The sequence below is a fragment of the Nothobranchius furzeri genome, chromosome 14 (assembly GCF_043380555.1).
Source record: "Nothobranchius furzeri strain GRZ-AD chromosome 14, NfurGRZ-RIMD1, whole genome shotgun sequence".
Lineage (NCBI taxonomy): Eukaryota > Metazoa > Chordata > Actinopteri > Cyprinodontiformes > Nothobranchiidae > Nothobranchius > Nothobranchius furzeri.
Window position 1 is genome coordinate 22,661,355 of NC_091754.1, and position 17,812 is coordinate 22,679,166.

General features: G+C 39.5%; 1 protein-coding gene across 2 annotated transcripts in view; it reads right to left on the reverse strand.

The window, feature by feature from the left end:
• gpc6b (glypican 6b) overlaps positions 1–16,921 on the reverse strand; it is a 128,652-nt gene extending 111,731 nt beyond the window's left edge. For both annotated transcript variants that reach the window (XM_015966401.3, XM_015966400.3), the window contains exon 1: positions 16,410–16,921. In XM_015966401.3, the coding sequence (XP_015821887.1) occupies positions 16,410–16,560 (151 nt within the window). In that variant the 5' untranslated portion in view covers positions 16,561–16,921. The remainder of the gene's footprint in view (positions 1–16,409) is intronic.
• Between the last annotated feature and the right edge of the window lie 891 nt (positions 16,922–17,812).

Below are 17,812 nucleotides of genomic sequence, written 5' to 3' on the forward strand. Positions count from 1 at the left end.
TCCAAACTAGCAGATAATCAAACAAGAAAACCAAATGTTACGATGTTTGGAAAGAAACTACATTTCAGTTCTATTCCAGTCTGATGGAAATCAGTTCATTCTGAATCGTGTGATTCAACATGTCACATTGGTGAACATGTTTAAAATAGAAAACAAGAGTTTAACAGCTGCTAAGGCTTTAAATGTTACAAAATACCAAGAGGTCAGAGGTGCTGTGACCCCTTTTTCAGAAGTGAACACAATTTTCTGCAAGACTTAATGACATTTTGATTAAAATGCATCAAAATTATACTTCCTAATGGCGTGTCTTTTAGTCATGGGTAACACTGGACAACATTCCTCCTCTTCTCCCTGCAGGAGGATGTGTCTATGAAGTTGGATGTATATGTCCTTGAAAAGAATCATCAAAATCCAACCTGATAATTCCAGCAGTAAAAAAGTACATAAAGGTGCAAACTGTAAAATTAAGTAAGAATGACATCCTGTGGTGAAATTTGGTTACTGCCGGCAATTTTTCTAAACATAAAGTTACTATCTTACTCCTGTATCGTGTGTTTCATGTCTGTTGCCAGTTATGGATCAGCACCAGAAGATTCTAGATGACCAATGAAAGTGTGCATTGTCATATCCGGTGTTAGCACTCTTGTAGGGCTGCACAATATATCGCTAATATATCGTTATCGCGATATCAGCATGTGCACTATGCATATCGCAAAGAACAGATAAATATCACAGTGAATGGTCAGCTCAAAGGTTTGCTACATATAATGCATTCTGTCAGTCAAACAGAGGCATGATGTTTTTTTTTAACGAATAAAATGGAGCTCTTCACCCATTTGGCCAATTGGGTGGGTTCTCATAGGATAGATGCCCGCCCCCGAGGCGGACGGAACTTAGTTTTGATGGTTAGCAAACACCTGGGTTAGCTTTGTTCTGTTCTTTCTGCTGATTTAGCTTTTCTCGAGTTTTACTGATTGCCTTTTCTTGTTCGTTTTATTTTTCCCTTTCTTCACATATTTAGATTTTCTCATTTTTATGATTTTTTTTGTAATTTTTTTATTTCTTTGTTTTAGACAATTTTTGTTCCTGAGTCAAGTTTTTATTTATGGCAAGTAATATCGTCATCGTAATATTAATCACTGTTATCGCATATCGCAGGTTTTCCTAATATCCTGCAGCCCTACACTCTTGGGTGTTTTAGTTTCCGAGTGCAGCCGCAGCTGCAGCTCACCGCTCCCCACGGGGATGGGTCTAATCCTGAGATGTCATTTCACCAGTTTGTAATGATGACTAATGGGATTTTGACTTTGATTTAGAAACTGTTTTGGTTTTACGCATACAAACTGGCATCTTTGGGTCATCTAATCCAAAATAGTCAATGAACTTGTTAATGAGCGAAAGATAACCAGCAACAGGACATGACAAGAGAAACTAATTAGTAAAAACGAGACTTAAACCCAACTGATGATGACTCCAGTGTAAAGCTTAGGTCATTATTTTAAACGGGCTTTCTGTGCCTTTAAATCGTCGTTTAACGTTTAAAGTAGTAATCTGTTGCTAAGCCTGTTGCAGGTTTTCTATAAAATTCATCAGACATTTCATTTCTGAGCAGACTGGTTTCAAACTTTCAATCCCAAGAAGAAATGGGTCCTCATTATGTTTCTGTAACACAAATAATAGATCAAAACTGGGTAACTATTTAACAAGATGTCATGAAGATGAGTTGTGTATGCAAATGAACATCAGCTCATGGAATTTCCAAAGTTTGTGTTCCACACATTCACTTTAATAACGTCTCAGGAGGGGTTTCTCATAAGGAATAGCAAGTTCCTTCTTCAAATTAGAGCTTGCATCAATCAAAAATGAAAGAACTTATGCTCGTCAAATTTTTGGGTCATGTCAGAAGGCATAATGAAAGTCCATGTTCATGTTTTATATAAGCGAGGGGTGAAAATGTAGAAGGGTATATGTCCTTGGGTGAAGGAGGACATATTCAAGAAGAAATGAAGTTTCGCTGATATGTCTACATAATAAAAGGAAACGGTACAATGGTGTGATGTTTCCTCCTTTGTTTCATCCTCTGGAGATTCAGCGTGAAGAGAAAAAGAACAGCAACAAAGATGCAGTGGAAAGCTTTGAGTTTTACCAATTTTTTAAAAGATAAGAATACCGATATTCTAATGATAACACGCCATTTGCTTGTTAGAAACTGAATTTAAATGTTATGCTTAAATCTATTCTTAAGTGAGAAATTAAACATAAATTAATAGGAATTCTGTAGTACCACACAAGATGATGTTACAACAAACCACAATGGTGAATAAACCAAAAAACATACCAAATACTCCATTTATCACTGTCAATGTGATGAACGTTCTAAAATATGTAGTATGTTTGACCTTGGAAGTAATAGCTATGAAATATTTATGTGCCACACACTCTTGTAGAAGGTGCCCCAATATAATGGCTGTTATGATTAATGTATGGATTTCCCCAACATCATGAGCAGCACATTCTGGAGTGACAAGCACAACATAATTAGCATAGGGAGCTCTATATGTGGCTTTGAAGAACAGTAAAGCCAAGCGACTGCATGCGAGGTCCAATGTGGATATTTGGGTTTATAAGCCGTGTTTCCTCTACTGAGTTCAGGAACGTTTCTGGTAAGAAAGGGGGAAGGTGACAGGAAAAATACTCAGTTGGTCCTCTAAGCCAATGTGTCTCCATGCAAAAATAAGCATTGCATGACTTTACTAAGACTGATAAGTGCCAAAATGCATACATGGACATTACTGACATTTTTAAAAGTTTTTTTTTCCAAAGTATGTCATAAGTGAATCCAGTTCAAGATTTCCAGAGAAAAGGGTGGGTGGCTGTGTGACGTAAAATGCGACATCTAATGAGCAGAAAAGCAGCGTTGTTTTACGGCACTATGTAGGAGACCACAAAGCAGTGAAAATGTCGACGTTGAGGCAATTTCAAGGCTGAGTCAACACTGCCTATTTTTCTTTTACTTCAATTCCATTTTACCATACTTTTACAATTTTACTTTTTGGTTGTTTGGCGACTTCTGCCAATGCAATTTCCCACTGAAGCTCTTTTTAGAAGACACACCATGCTGGCAAATCAGCGTAATACTGCCACCACGGTATGTCTTAAGAACGCATCGTGGCGGCATGGTGATGCAGGTATTTTGCGGCATTCATTGGTAGTAATATTGCTGCAATGCTGGACTTCTGAACGCATGTTACACCTTGGTGCAACAGAGGGAGGCATCACAATCACGAGTTACTGCGGGGAGCTCCAGCAGGGAACTATATTGAAAATGAAAGTAATCTCGGGCAGTAAGTTTCACTTTTTGAACAGAACCAGCTGAGATGATAATCTAGAGCGATGCAGAGCTCCGGGAACTTCTTCTCGTTAGAGCTAGAGCTCAGATCATCTGACAGTTCACAGGGACTGTGGAGAACAGACAAAGAGGCGGCTTGTGACAAAAACGTAATGAGTGTAGCTTCGACGACAACAAAAAGCAAGTGATGTCCAAGTTAAAGGGAAACCCCCACACTGCCTTTAAACCGCCATCACATAATCTTTTGTAAAAAGAACACGGTTAGGCCACATTACCGCCATGGTCTGACCACTTATAAACAACCTAAGGCTTCCTCATGTATTGAGCCAAATTGGCGTCTGTCATGTTCTGTGTCCTTTTGTTCCCCAGCCCCTCCAGTTCCCACTCCAGGTTTTCCTCTTGTGTCCCATTATTATCCCCAGCCCTCTGTAGACTTCCCTCAGGCGTCTTTCTAATCATTCCCCATTCCTAATTAATCTTTATTTAGTCCTCCTTATCCGTCTAGTTATTAGTTGTTTATTTTGGCCCTCACTCTTTAGGTTTAGTTTTGTGTTTTATAGTTTTAGGTTCATCTGCCCTCCTCTGATTCTGTTCCCCATTTTGATAATTGTTTTCACCTGTTTTCCCTCCAGCCCTCACTCCACACACCTGCTGCCTGTTTCCCTAATTGCTCCTCTTTGTTTATAAAAACCTTGTCTTGTCACTCTGTCTTGTTGGTCCATTGACTATGTCAGCGTTGTTTTATCCCTCCGTACTAGTCTCTGGTTTCCTGCTCAGTGAGTGAGCTTTTGTTAGTCCTGGTTTAGTGGTTAGGTTTTTGCCTCCCTTCCTTTGGATTTTGATTATTTTCTAAAATAAAGGATTTTATGTTTTTTCAACCGCTCCTGCCTGTGTGTCCTGGATTTCTGCACTTTGGGTCCAAACCCCCCGTCCGCAGCGTGACAGCGTCATTGTTTTCTAAAAGAGGCTTGAGACACAATCAATCAGCAAGAGTTAAAATTAAGTCCCACCCAGGGACTCTACTGAGCCATTTTTGAGTACACACTCCACTCGTTGGTCCCTGAAATGGCTCACAAGTTGGTCTTTTCCAGCCTGCCCCAAGAAAGAGACGCGTTCATAACATAAAGGTCTGATGACGTTACCCAGTGGTTCCGATAGTGGAAACGGGCCTCTAGAAAGCCAAACCAAACCCACCTCCTCATCCTCTTCTTCCCTTCTTCCATCGAGAATTAGAAGACCTGTCTAGATTAGTTTGCTAAGCGGAACATGACTTCACTACAGGTAGAAGTTGGTGGCTATTTTCCTTTTTGCTGTCCTGAAATGCCCCTGGCAACAAACTTCTTTAATTTTTGATTTTATCATTAAAAACACTGGTATTGAAGTTTTCTCTTCTGTTTTGTAGAGCAAAAGTCCTCTGGTCAATGCGTTGCTCTACTGAGAGGGAGATGAGACAACAACACAATGGTTCTCCACAGTGGTTTACTGAAAAACCCTCCTGAAGGCAAACACCCTCTCCAGTTTCACCTCACGTCTAGTCAGACGTTGTCAACAAGACAGAAGTGGCAGACGAGTAGCTAAAGATAGATCCAACAAGGCGATTGATGGGAAGGGAACTTTGTTTCATGATGGCTAAGTTTTGACAAGCTGATGAGATGATGGAGGCGAAAGGACCAACTGTGTCAGCGTCAAGAGCCAAAACCTGATCCTTGAGTCAATGAAATGCAGGCGATGATCATGAGGATTGTTTTCAGAAAGTGATGATTTGTGGATGGAAACTTAGAAAAACAGTGAAAAAAAGCATCAATAATAACCAAAGCCTTGACATATCAGGAGAGACACATGCCAAAAAAATCTGAACAACAACTCCAATCGTACGTATTTGCCTGCAGAGCAAAACTCCAGCTTCTTTGATGGTTAAAGAAAAAAACAACAATATGAGAACTGATCTAAGCTAATCCCCCCCATATTCAGCTGGAATGTTAATGAATTTCAGTTTAAACTTAATAGAGTAATGCTTTCTTTATGAAAGGAATTAAACTGTAAAGTGTTAAAAACCTCATATTTTATCACATTATAATAAAGAAGGCAGCATGAGACGGCATTAGCAGTCAAAAACAAGTTTACTCAAAGGTTTAAAAAAGAGCTTGTTAAAAATCAAAGGAAAATATGCTTTTTTAGTGTCTGCAGGTTGAAATGTAATTGGAAAGTTGCTGACAGGAGCTGATACCAGAAAATAACAGCTGGAGTTTTGCTCAAATGTGTCTGAAGAATGTTAATTCTCACAGTTTTGGATGCCGTGTCTTTTCTGAAGCAGTTTATCGGACTACAGCTGCAGGACAACAACATGAACAAGCACACATGCTTTAAGTGCATTAACCAAATATCTCAAGTGCTTTTAATTTTCATCTTTATAGCACTTGAAACCTCCCACTGCATAATTTTTATGATCTTTGATGATCGTTGCTGGCAGTAGCTAGCAGTGGTACTTCCTGTATAGCTAGTGACACTTTCTGCAAGAATACCACAATACAGAAAATCTGTAATAAAGAGATTCAAAGGTTTTTAAAATAGTGTTTGGATAAATTAAGAGTTCTTCTGGGATAGCATCAACCCACATTGGTCTTTGCCTTGCTTGTAGATGTTATCTTGTCAATCCAATTTGATATGATGTCCATTGCTCTGAACTGGGATCATTCTCTGAGCTATCTACAGCAGGTAAGATATTTAATCATCAGTTCAAAGCCTTAAAATGTGTCGGTGAAAGCATTCAAATCTGAAAATTCATTAAAAAGACAGTGTGTAGTTTTTACCATTAATCGTTGGAATTAAGAGGCTTTGAAACATAACCATAAAAATTGGGTCTAAAATACATGGGAACATGTCAATGAGTGTTTCTCAATGTCAATGAACCTCGCCTTGATGTCTTGGTCCCGCCCCGGTTGCCCAGGAGATACGTCATCAGGAACTGCCAAGGCGTGTTCCAATGTTCATGTTGTACCGAAGCATCTGTTCTCTGTTTGTTAGCCGTTTAGCTAGCTGAGCAAGGATACACGGGAGGTGTCTTGTGGCCTAGCTTTGGTCAAAAATTTCCCAGAATACACCGCGGTATTTTAAAAAGTTGGCGGATCAGAAGCCGGCAGCTACTTCAGGTTTCAAGTTTAAATGTGAGTCAACTAATTGTAGCTATTGGGCTGATACCTGAAATGATTTTTTTTTAGATCCAAAGAAGTTATCTATGGTTGGTTAGTTCCTTAGTTGCAGCTTCGGTGGCTAGTGGGTAGCAACTCGCTTACATATTTAATTTAACAAATATATACACAATTTAAAAAGTCAAAGTTTTGTTATAAATAAAAGGCTGTGGTCACGAGTTGAGAGTCTGTTCCAAGTAACCGTTTTATTTATTTATTTATTTATTTATTTGTCCAAGGAAGGACAGTGTCTTCGTAAACAAGGCGCCTGGCCTTGTAAGTATCGCCTTGCGAGGTCAGGCGCCTTGAAATTGAGATACACTCCAACTCTCTCGGCGCGGCCATATTAGATGCCAAGTTTCCTTCTAGGGGAGCCCGTGAGGACAAAATGCATTTGATTTGTAACAAACAGTTACAAATATTTCGCCATTCACAAATGTTGTTTTACACATTTACCTCCTCACTTGTTCCCAGCGATGAACTGGAGTCTGACTTGTTTGTCATTTTGCTGGAGGTTGCGCTCCCAGAGATTTTTGACCCTAACGGCCTTCATTAGATAAGGTTTTACCCGAACACAAAAATACTTCTTGCATGCAATGATTTAGATATGCCATGCCCCCTATTGCCAGGGAAAATACACACAGTCACTTTATAACAGAGTTTAGCTACAAAATCTAAAAAGTTTGGGACTCAAACAGAATTTGGTTTAGAAAAACTTTTAGGAAATCAACTCTGAAGATATAAACAAGACAAGCAGAAAGAAAAGGACTGTACTTTAAAGTTGCTTTATGAAAACGATCATTTAAATACAACTGGCTGGTAAACAGTTTTATCAGGTGGAGACACAGGGATAAAAAATACTCTGATAAAACTGATAAACCATAAATTACCAACAGAATAACAGACATGCAATGTTTCCTGCAGATTTCAGAGGGAACGCCCGCAGAAAGAGGCCATCATTGGGCCATTTTGGCATTCATAAGCATGATTGATGACATGAGGATGGAGACAGTGCTTGAGAAATCCCCTCTGCCATGAGAAAATTGATGACTGCTTGGATTTCTTCTCCCCCCAGATAAAACCAAAGCTAAGACGGATTCACATTACATTCTAAAGCAGAATGCAGACTCAAACATCGATGCAGCCGTACACAAACACAAACCATCGTCTGCAATTTCATTTCAAATATTTGGACGCTCGCTGAGTGAAATGGAAAAACAAGAAACACGACATGAAAAAAAAACACTGAAAGTTGGGCTCCCTCTCGGGACTCCGTAGATCTATTTCCCCACTCTGACTGACATGAAGGTCACAATAATTTCACAGTGGCTTCAAGAGAAGCATGCTGAGGAAGGCAGCAAAGTCACTTAGCCATTCTCTCTGCAGGTCTCCCCCATTTAGCCCCTTCTTACGTCTCCTCATCCCATTACATGACAGGAGCAGACCTGTGCATGTCGCATGCTTCAGAGGAGACCGTTCGCCTCGTTATGGATGCAGAAGATCACATAAAATATCAGCGCTGTTATTTCTGTCCCACTTCTGTCTCCCCTGCTGGCAGTAAACAGAGATGGACGTCAAATGTTAGCGATGAATGCGACATGTTAAGAAGTTGAATCCAGCAGATTGTTGTGTGACTCACTTTCCATATCCAGTCTCAGACATTGAGCAATCTACTGGGTGGAAAGTGAGTTAGCAGGGACAAGACTGAGTGCATGTCTGATCTTAAACAAGGGCGATGAAAGAGGAGAAACATGATTTATTTATTTATTTATTTATAGTTAAATTTAAAAGTAAAGAAAAGGGTTGTGGTTGTGGTTTTCTCTTTTAGCAATGTTAATCTGGAAGTAAAGATTTAGGAAAATATGAAATGTCACAATGTTTCGTGATATGATATTTAAGTATTGTATTACATTTTTATTGAGAATTTACATGCAAATGTTGACTATTTCTTTTGTTAGGTGCAATCCAAACTCCGACTGCTAGGTGGCAGCGTTTGTTTTTTGTTTTTTTTACCGGAACACAATAACACTGGATGTGTCTTGGAAGTGTCTGCTCTTAATTCTCCAATTAAATTCACACTGGGCCCACATTGGAGGCATCGGCGGTGCGGAACGGCAGCAGAACGGTGCTGCTTCAAATAGAATCAATTACAGTCTATGGGTTGATCCAAACTGGCTGCGGTGCAGAACATTTCAGACGTGTCCCAAAAGTGGCTCGCTGCGCCACTTATGCACACTAGCATCGGCTCCACTCCACTCCGCCCACCACATCAGCCAATTGGAGGCCCCACCTAATGGTCGGCGTGATTTTGAGCCAGCCGATCAGTCAGCAGTGGGTGTTGTACCAGTTTAGCTCCAGGCAGACCGACTCGAGAAGAGGGCTGAAAAGACGTCTGGTTGAGCGCGGGAAAATCCAAGTCTATATGAGAACATCCCAAACCCGATCCAGGCCGAGTAGAGCCGATGCTAGTGTGTAAGTGCCATAAAGATAGGATTTGGTTCTGTTTTTGCCATGAGCTGATTCTGGGACATGTTCATTTTTGCAGTTAGGGCCAGACAGGAAATCAAACACGGTTTCAGTATAAAACGTCTAGTAATTTTCAAAATAAAAGAATAATGCAGCTATGAAATTTCTTATCTATGTAAATTATGTCAATACATGTGACCTAACGATTTATTTACTCCCAATATATTTAGAGAAGTGCAACATATGTTTTGAACGGCTTAATCCCGGCAGTGGAGAGGCACAACGTTATATATGACATCAAACTGCGATATCAAACATTATTTCCTTCATCTTCTTTCTGATTTATCGGTGGATGGCATAAACAAATGGTGACCTTTAAAGTCTCGAGGGTCTTTGTGATCTCACGACTCCAGAGAAGACAGTGGAGATGCCTAACCGTGGCTGAGACTTCCCCGATGTGAATTGATGCGCTGCAAAGCACACGAGTTGCAATGCACCGCTAATGCCTCCAGTGTGGACTTGGCATTAAAGGCCAACTTAAATTTTTTTTAATTATTATAATCAGTTACTCTGAATTGTTCATGCAGACTAAATATGAAAATAGTCTCATTGTGTAATAAAGATTGGTTTTTACCTTTTTTTGTTGACAAGTTTCAACTAGCTGTAGCCTTCCTCACAGGTGAAAACAAACAAAAAAAAAAGTTAAAAACAAATCTTTATTACACTGTGTGCCAAAATGAACCAAATAATGGAATTTGCTAAACAACATGGAACAAACGTACCAAAGAGGCAAACAGTCTTCTACCCCTATGTCCTACATTTGCTTCTGATAGAAAAACGAATGTTAGGATTTGAAAAGCTGACAGATCTATGTCACACTGTCACATGACATTCACAAACTCACCCATCTTGGCAAACAGCAGAGAACATCTCAGCTAGAAGCTAATCTAGATTAGCAACTCAACAACACGGCAACATCAGTGCTGCAGGTCAAAAGAAGTCAGTGGTGGAGTCACATTTGCTGTTAGTCAGAAGTAGGGCCCGACCGATATATCAGCCGGCCGATATAGGGGTCATTAACACTATCGGCTATCGGCCAAAAATACGGCCGTTATGGCCGATATTGCGCTACCTATCCAGCAGATGGCGCCAGCTTTATGAACTCATGTTGTGTGGCTCCACTCCTCGGGGGGTGGAGTCACCGTCACAGCACACATGCAGCAGAAGCAATTCAGTCAAGCAGAGACGACGGTGATGAGGAAGTAGGAGGTAAGTCTTCAGTTTTAAGCATATTTGTTGTGTCAGTGGTAAGTTGAATGGTAAAATTAGCAACGACAAAAGTATGTTTCCCCATAACATGCTTCCTAAGTTAATTGTGTGCCTCGTGGCCTCGCATACAAAAGTTAACCTGAAAAAATAAAATAAAACTGCCGCAGCATCATGCTCTATGCAGAGCTCACACTGCTTCCCCTTTAGTCATGCAGGGCAGTAAGTAAGTAACATTGGCCTTTTTCTGGTAGACATTCTGGAATATTCTCAGACAATTTCCTCCGCTCTTCAGCAGTCTTTTCAAACTCACGCGGTTCACCCGCGGCTCGCGAAAAAAATAGTGCAGACGTCTAAACGATCGCTGCGCGGCGCGGGCTGGAGCGCCGGCGCGCAGCTCTTCGGCGACCCATGTGGCCTATAGAATAGGATAACAAGGGCGACGAATGAAGGCGGTCCCCGTTTTGCGGCGCTTCGGCGGCACATGACCGTTGTCGCAGCTGAGGACGGGCGAGAGGGGGTTGGCAACAAAGCAATGAAACGCTGTGCAGGGGCGGTAATACAAGAAAATAAACATTCCTCTCTACAGTAGAATAAATCTATTGTATTTTTTCAGCCTTATATTTTACATAAGGCTTATACATTGCCACATACTAGTCATTTAACGTATCTTATTTTTATTTTCCTAATACTGTCGGCTTTGGAAATGATCAAAACACAAAAGTGTAAAACTCAAAGGTATTTTAATGCCAAAAATCAGGTGACAGAAATAAAAACAGGTAGCTAGGACGCTGAAATCAGCAGAGTATGACTGAAACTGAACCGTATGCACTGAGGAGTGAGAGATTACAGAGGACTAGTTATGAGGAGGAGCTGTGAGTAGGAGTAGAGGACAGCAGGGGAACATAGGAGGAACTATAAATGAAAATATTTTTAAAGAAGAAAGAATCCTAAAAGGGAAAGAAGAATAACTAGAAAAAAAACCTGACAACAAAGTAGAAAATTCAGTGGAAGGAAAAAAAAGACTTGAATACTAAATGAGAAAACCTTAACAGCTGGGGAACCAAACAAAAACAGAGCCATTGGTTTTGAGCCACAATGTCTGATATCATTTATTTACATGATCATTTTAAAACTTTTAAGTATAAAAATGCCACATTTAATGTATTTTACTTTGTCTTGGTTTCAACAGATATATAATTGTACTTTTATGCTGATTATTTTATTACAGATGGAAAAAGAGGGTCGTAGTAAGGTGTGGGCCTACTTCACTAAAGATCCATCCAGTGATGTCATCTGCAGCATCTGCTCATCTTCAGTAGTAGTTTGTGTGTTCTGTTGTTTTTGAGATCGCAAAATAAATCTTATTTGCATTACTTGGAAACCCTAGTGAGTTAATGAGACAGTTCTTTGGTGTGTAATATAGAAATAAGTTAGCATCAAAAAGGCAGAGAATGAAGGGTTTAATCTTAAGATCATTTGCATTTATTTATTTTTTGTGAGGGAGATTTATCGGCCATTATATCGGCCTTTGTTAATAGTTTTATATCGGTATCGGTCCCAAAAAAAAGCATATCGGTCGGGCCCTAGTCAGAAGCGAGATGTCCAAATATCAGGAAATAAGACTCAAAATCCTGTCATCTCAAGCAACCCCCCCCCCCCATGACTTAGAAGGCATTCATTCCTAGAAACCACTGCAAATGTATTAACAATATAAGTTTAGTTGAGCTTCAAGATTTGCAAATTTTTTCAAGCTTTTACTTTCACAATATATCATATCACTTGTATTGAGATATATATATATAGAATCACAAGATTCTTGCTGATACACTCCCTTATCTGGAAGTAGCTGCTGACAGCTTCCTGGTGGGGTCAGGAACCTCAAAGTATCGTCTCAGTCTTGTCACATGACCTGCTGGGTTACACTTTACATCTGGCGTCTTCAGTGCGGCCCAGGAGCCATTTGCAGCCCTCTGAGTGTTTATGTGACCCACCTATTGCCTTTGTAGAATAATGAATTTGGTCTCACCAGTATGCTGTAGATGTAGATCAAGACTTTCTAACATTTATGTTAATTAGACTAAATACAATTACAAAAAAAAAATCACCATAAAATAATTCTTGCAAATTTCAAATACATTTTTAATCATGTATTTTATTTATTTATTTATTTATTTATTTATGTTGCCTGCAAGGACTTGAGCATTCTGGCCCTTGCCTTGAAAGGTTTGCCACCCCTGCTTTAAAACAACTGCAGTAAGTTATGGTTAAAAGAAAACAACCGTATCATGAGATTTTGTTGTGAGGCAACAACAACAAAAGAACATCTGAAACAATCCAATAAAAGTTTACAAGCCGTCTCTGGCTATGCTGAAAGCCTCATTCGTATAAAAGCTCCGGTACTACAGGGTTTAAATGTCTCCCTTAACATCAGGGACTTAATAGAGTGTGATGGCAGCTGTAAGGCTGACATAAACACTGAGCTCTTTGAGCCAGTCCTAACGGAGCCCCCCCAAGGACCAACTAACCTGCGAGTGCTGCAATATGAACTCTGAAGTAATGTTGTCACTTAATCTTCTCACCGTCCACCACCTATGCTCCTCTCTGAAAGCTCCCAGACGTGCTCCTGTATCAGTTATTACATAATCATTCATTAAAGGGTTCTGTAATAACTGGAAATGTGATGCATGATAGTTTTGTTTTCTGCTTTTCAGTGATATCGTCTCAGCGTGCCTTTGTCTTCTCTGGTGGTATTACGAGGAGGCAACTGTTTGTCTAGCCCTTTCATGCATTCATTATAATCTCAGGTATTTCCTAAGTTTATTTTCTCCTCTATGTGGAAAAAAATGTAACTTTTTTTGTACGTTTCAACAGGTTTTTCATGTTTCCACTCAGATGGACACCTCAGGTTTGACTCTGGAACATGCATTTCTCTATTCTAATACTAATAAAGGTGTGATTGACTGATAAACCATTTTTTAAATGTTTTTTTTTCCTGATTATAATCGGTCACTTTTCATCTCCTAGACCTATCTCCTGCATTAGCACCCTACCAGAGACCATGTGGAAGTCAACCATGAACGCACGAATACGAAAATGGGTTAAAGTTGTTAACCTTCTAAAATCTGCGTTTTAACCCTCTGGAGGCAGGCGTTGCAGATGTGCAATGTTAAAACCTACCTGGTTACTCCACAAACGTATTTCATGAGCATTTTTTAAACTCAAAAGTACCCCTGAAGGACTTAGTTGTTCGTCCTTTTATCAAAACTTATTTTGAGCCTGAGAGGGTTAAAATCTTACAGATATAGTCGTGAAACTGAGCAGCACATAAAACATTGACTCATTTGGTTGCTCCGGTGATTAGAAAGTTGTTTTTGCTGCAAAAAGGTGACAATTAAAGGTGCAAATCACACTTATACATAAAACTATTTATGATTCCACCACTTCACCCACCTGTTTTCTATCAAAAGTGTTATTTACCAATTAAAAACGTTAAGAAATCATGTTTTGGATTTGACAAATGCCCAGTTTCATTATTTTACCCTTTGTTTTACCACTAAGAGAGTCTTCCAGGTCACGATGGAGCAAAGTTACAGATTGATTAAAGTTGTGTGAAAATTGAAACAAAGAAAACAGAAATTAAAGACAAATGTGTCCATTTATATAAGATGAAACATTGGTCAAAAAACAGGCAGAGATATAAAAGTTAAATCGTTTTTAAACAAAGTTAAAATAAACAGTATCAACTTCTCTTACTGCCGAGAGTAACGTGTCTGGTTGGTATTCCGAAGGAGGAAAATGGCTCTGAATGCATTTGAGGGACATTGACCAGACTTTTTGAGGTGGACCTCATAACTGCTAGTGTGGTCTAAAAAAAGACCTGAATAGTAAGTTTCCAATAAAAAAGCAACACGTTCTTTTTTCTCCGATTTAGAGAAATCTCGTGTAGAAGAACCTTCAGGGTGCTGTTTTTACATTATTAACTGAAAATACAAAAGTTAATTTCACAAGCAGAAGACTAGTTCTTGGGTATTTATCTAATTTTCAAATCTATTTATTTATTTTCAGCACTTTTGTTCTGATTTGGGATCAGATTGTTTAAAAGCGAGGCAACGACAGCCTGAGGTGAAAGCCCACTGCTGGATAAATGTGCTGAGCTGGTTCGCCGTTGTCTCTGCAGAAGGTTGTGACTCATTCAAAGAGCTGATCACTTATTCAGAGTGCCATCACTCAGACATAGGAGAGATTTTTCACTCATTTGGGAGATTAGCAGTAATGTCAGAAACATAGATGCAAAGGATTTAATCAGTTAGTTATTCAGCTCCAATCTGAACAGGTGTGCCTGCTATCAACTACTTAGCCTATTACATGTGCCAGGTTTCCTGCTTTAGGAGAGATTGTTGACCCTGCGGCATTGCAGTAATGACCTATAGATGTGTTGTGGGGGGAAATGCATTTTATTACAAGGAAAAGTATTCAGATGCATTAAAACTGGTTTGTAATTTAAATTAATTCCTGAGGATTAAACATATTTATGGACAAATGTTCAACACATTTAAAAGAAGAATGGTGTAGACATCCAGTAAATGACAACACCATTAACTTTGCAGTTACAAAGGCCCCAATCTTATTAGAGCCAGGAGGTGTGACTGCACACTTGACCACCTATTATCCCTGCTTGGTTAACGCGCTGAAAACTCTACTGACTGCTACAGCTGTGCAAAAAGATTGCAGGATATTGATAGAATAGCTGATAGGATTTTTCATCACTGTATCCAGTGGCGGATTTAGCAATTTGGGGGCCCAAGGCGAACACAGACATGGGGCCCCCTTACACTAAATTTTTGACAATCTTATCTTTAACTGGATTTGCGAAACTCTCCCCTCTTCTGACACAAGTTATTTTCACTTTTTATCAGACATTTTTTTCCAGTCTTTCTCTCCTTTTGAGTGCCTTCAATATTTGCTCTGCTTTTTTCTTCCTGTCAGTGCTCCTGTGCTTTTGCCTTTGTTTTTTTTTTTCTTCTATTTTCCATTTTGGTTCATGTTTTCCTCCCTTTAAACATTTTCCATGGTCTTTCCTTTTCTACTTCCTTTTAACCCTTTGATGCATGAATTATGAAATCTTCAACCATGATTTTTTAAACAATTTTTTTCATTCATCTTTAGGTGTGAATGAAACAAATTTCAACAAATATTTTTGTAACACTTTGTTAATTTACAAATAATTTATTACAAGTCCACTTCAGTGGACAGTGTGCATTCTGACCATGAAATATTTTGGCTTGACTTACTGAAGCTCAAATGGAGGGGCTCACATGCAATAAAGTCTTCAACAGCTGTGCTTAATAACAAAAATAAATAAATAACAATTTTGAGTACCTGTCCACTGTAGTGACCATTATGCATCAAAGGGTTAATGTTTACATAGAAAAACTACGTCACTGTTGGAAGTGAAGATAAAAGCTTTTTTTAAAGCAAGCTGCTTCTTTCTCTTATTGGAGCCACTAGGATAACTCCATTTCATGATTAATGTTAAGACTACTGCTTCGAGTTTGTTACGAATGCTCCCGCCTCTCTTCTTCTTTTTCTGCTTTCTCTTCTTCTTATTTGTAGTCTTATGGCACTTGGCAAACAACAATTTGGTGCATTACTGCCACCAACTGGATTGGAGTTTTATGACTACAAATCACTTCCTGTTTGTGCATCGGCATCTTAAAGGAATAGTCCACTGTGGTATTAACAGAGGGGTGCCAGCAGTCAGGGCTAGGGGAGCCCCCAACATAAGGGGGTCCCAGGGCTGCCGACCTATGCAACCGCCTCTGACTGTATCGATATGTAATCAGATCACCTCCCTTTAACTGTTCAGATGTGTTAAATGATGGGATTTCTGATAACAAACATGAGGTTTTATTGATGCAAACAGCAGTTATTGATTAGTTTGGCTGTTATTTTTTATTTTTTTTAGAAGTTAAGGATCAACTCTTTGCCTACAGGTGGTTACATGCAGTGACAGGATGCATCTCTAATCCTGCTTTAAATATCTTGGAATTTGTTGCATTATTTGTTATATTCAAGGAATAAACACAACCAAATCCATGCGTTATAACATGCATCGTGCTCTGGAGGTCCAGTCTTACCTGGGATCTCCTGTTGAGGCACATGTGCGAAGGTGAAGCCTTTCCTAAGGCAAGCCTCCCTCACCTCGCTGCAGTTCCGCGCTTTAAAATCTGCCCTCGCTGCAATTGACAGCACAGAAAAAGTGCAAATGATGGTCTCTAGTCTGAGCATTGTTCACTTCTGTAAAGATCCTTGGGTTCCTCTGCAGCGCCCCGCTTGCTGTCAGCAGATCCGCAGGTACTTCTAGAGACTGATCCACCGGAACTCAACTATTAATGATAAGAAGGTCTAGCAGCTCATCTCCCGCAGCCAAGAGCTGATAGAAGTTCCGTTGCGCTAGGACAGAAGAGCGCGGAGGTGCCAGGGGAATGAAGCCAGGCGGCGCGTTTTCCAGCAGCTTCACTCAACTTCTGGGGAGCGAGAGGAAAAGAAGCTCCTCTGGACGCTGTGCTGCATTAGGAATGTAGAGTGGATGGGAAGCGCTCTGCGTTTGGATCAGATGCACCGGCAGGGCAGAGAAAGACGCAAAACGTGGAGTGGAACTGAGCCTCAACCATTCCAGCTCAAATACTCATTTGCAGCAGGGGCGTAGCTAGAAAGAAGTTCGGGGGGGCCAAAACTTGTAACATGGGGAAAATTTTTATCTTCATAAACGGAAGAAAATCTGTATGTTATTATATGATTGAAAATGTTTTTAAATAGCAACATTTCAAATGTTATTTTAATGTGTTTTTTACAGAAGCATCAGTGCTGGGAAAAATATAGGAGCAGTGTCTTGTAAAAAGCAGAATTCTCTTGTTAAAACGTGACAAAAATCTAGTTTAATGAGAAGGTTTCTCATAATACTGACATAAAAACTTTATTTAACTTTTTAAATGTTTCTCAAAATATTTTGTTTAAAGTGACGGTGTGTATTTTTCCTGGCGATAGGGGGCAGTAGATACCTAAATTGTTGCAAGCAAGAAGTTTCTTTGTGTTGGAGTTAAACCTTACCAATGGATGCCCATTAGGGTAAAAATAGCCCTGGGGAGTGCAAATTTTAGCAAAATGACAAGCACATCAGACCCTTTCATCAGTGGCAACAAGTGAAGAGGTAAATGTGTAAAACAACAACATTTAAGAATTACAAAAGCTTTGTAACCATTTGTTACAAATCACTAAATGCATTTTGTCCTCATGGGCTCCCATAGAAGGAAATATGGAGTTGCCCAGAGACTTAGACCCGATCCCATGTATTTTTGACCAGTTTTTTATGGTTATATGTTACAAAGCCACCAATATTTTTCAACAACTGGGCATCATTTCAATCATTTTCAACAACATTTTGATGGATATTTCCAAAAGTTAATGGTAAAATCTACACATTGTCTCTTTCATATATGTAACAATGGGATGGCTCGTGACGGTAAAACACTGACATATT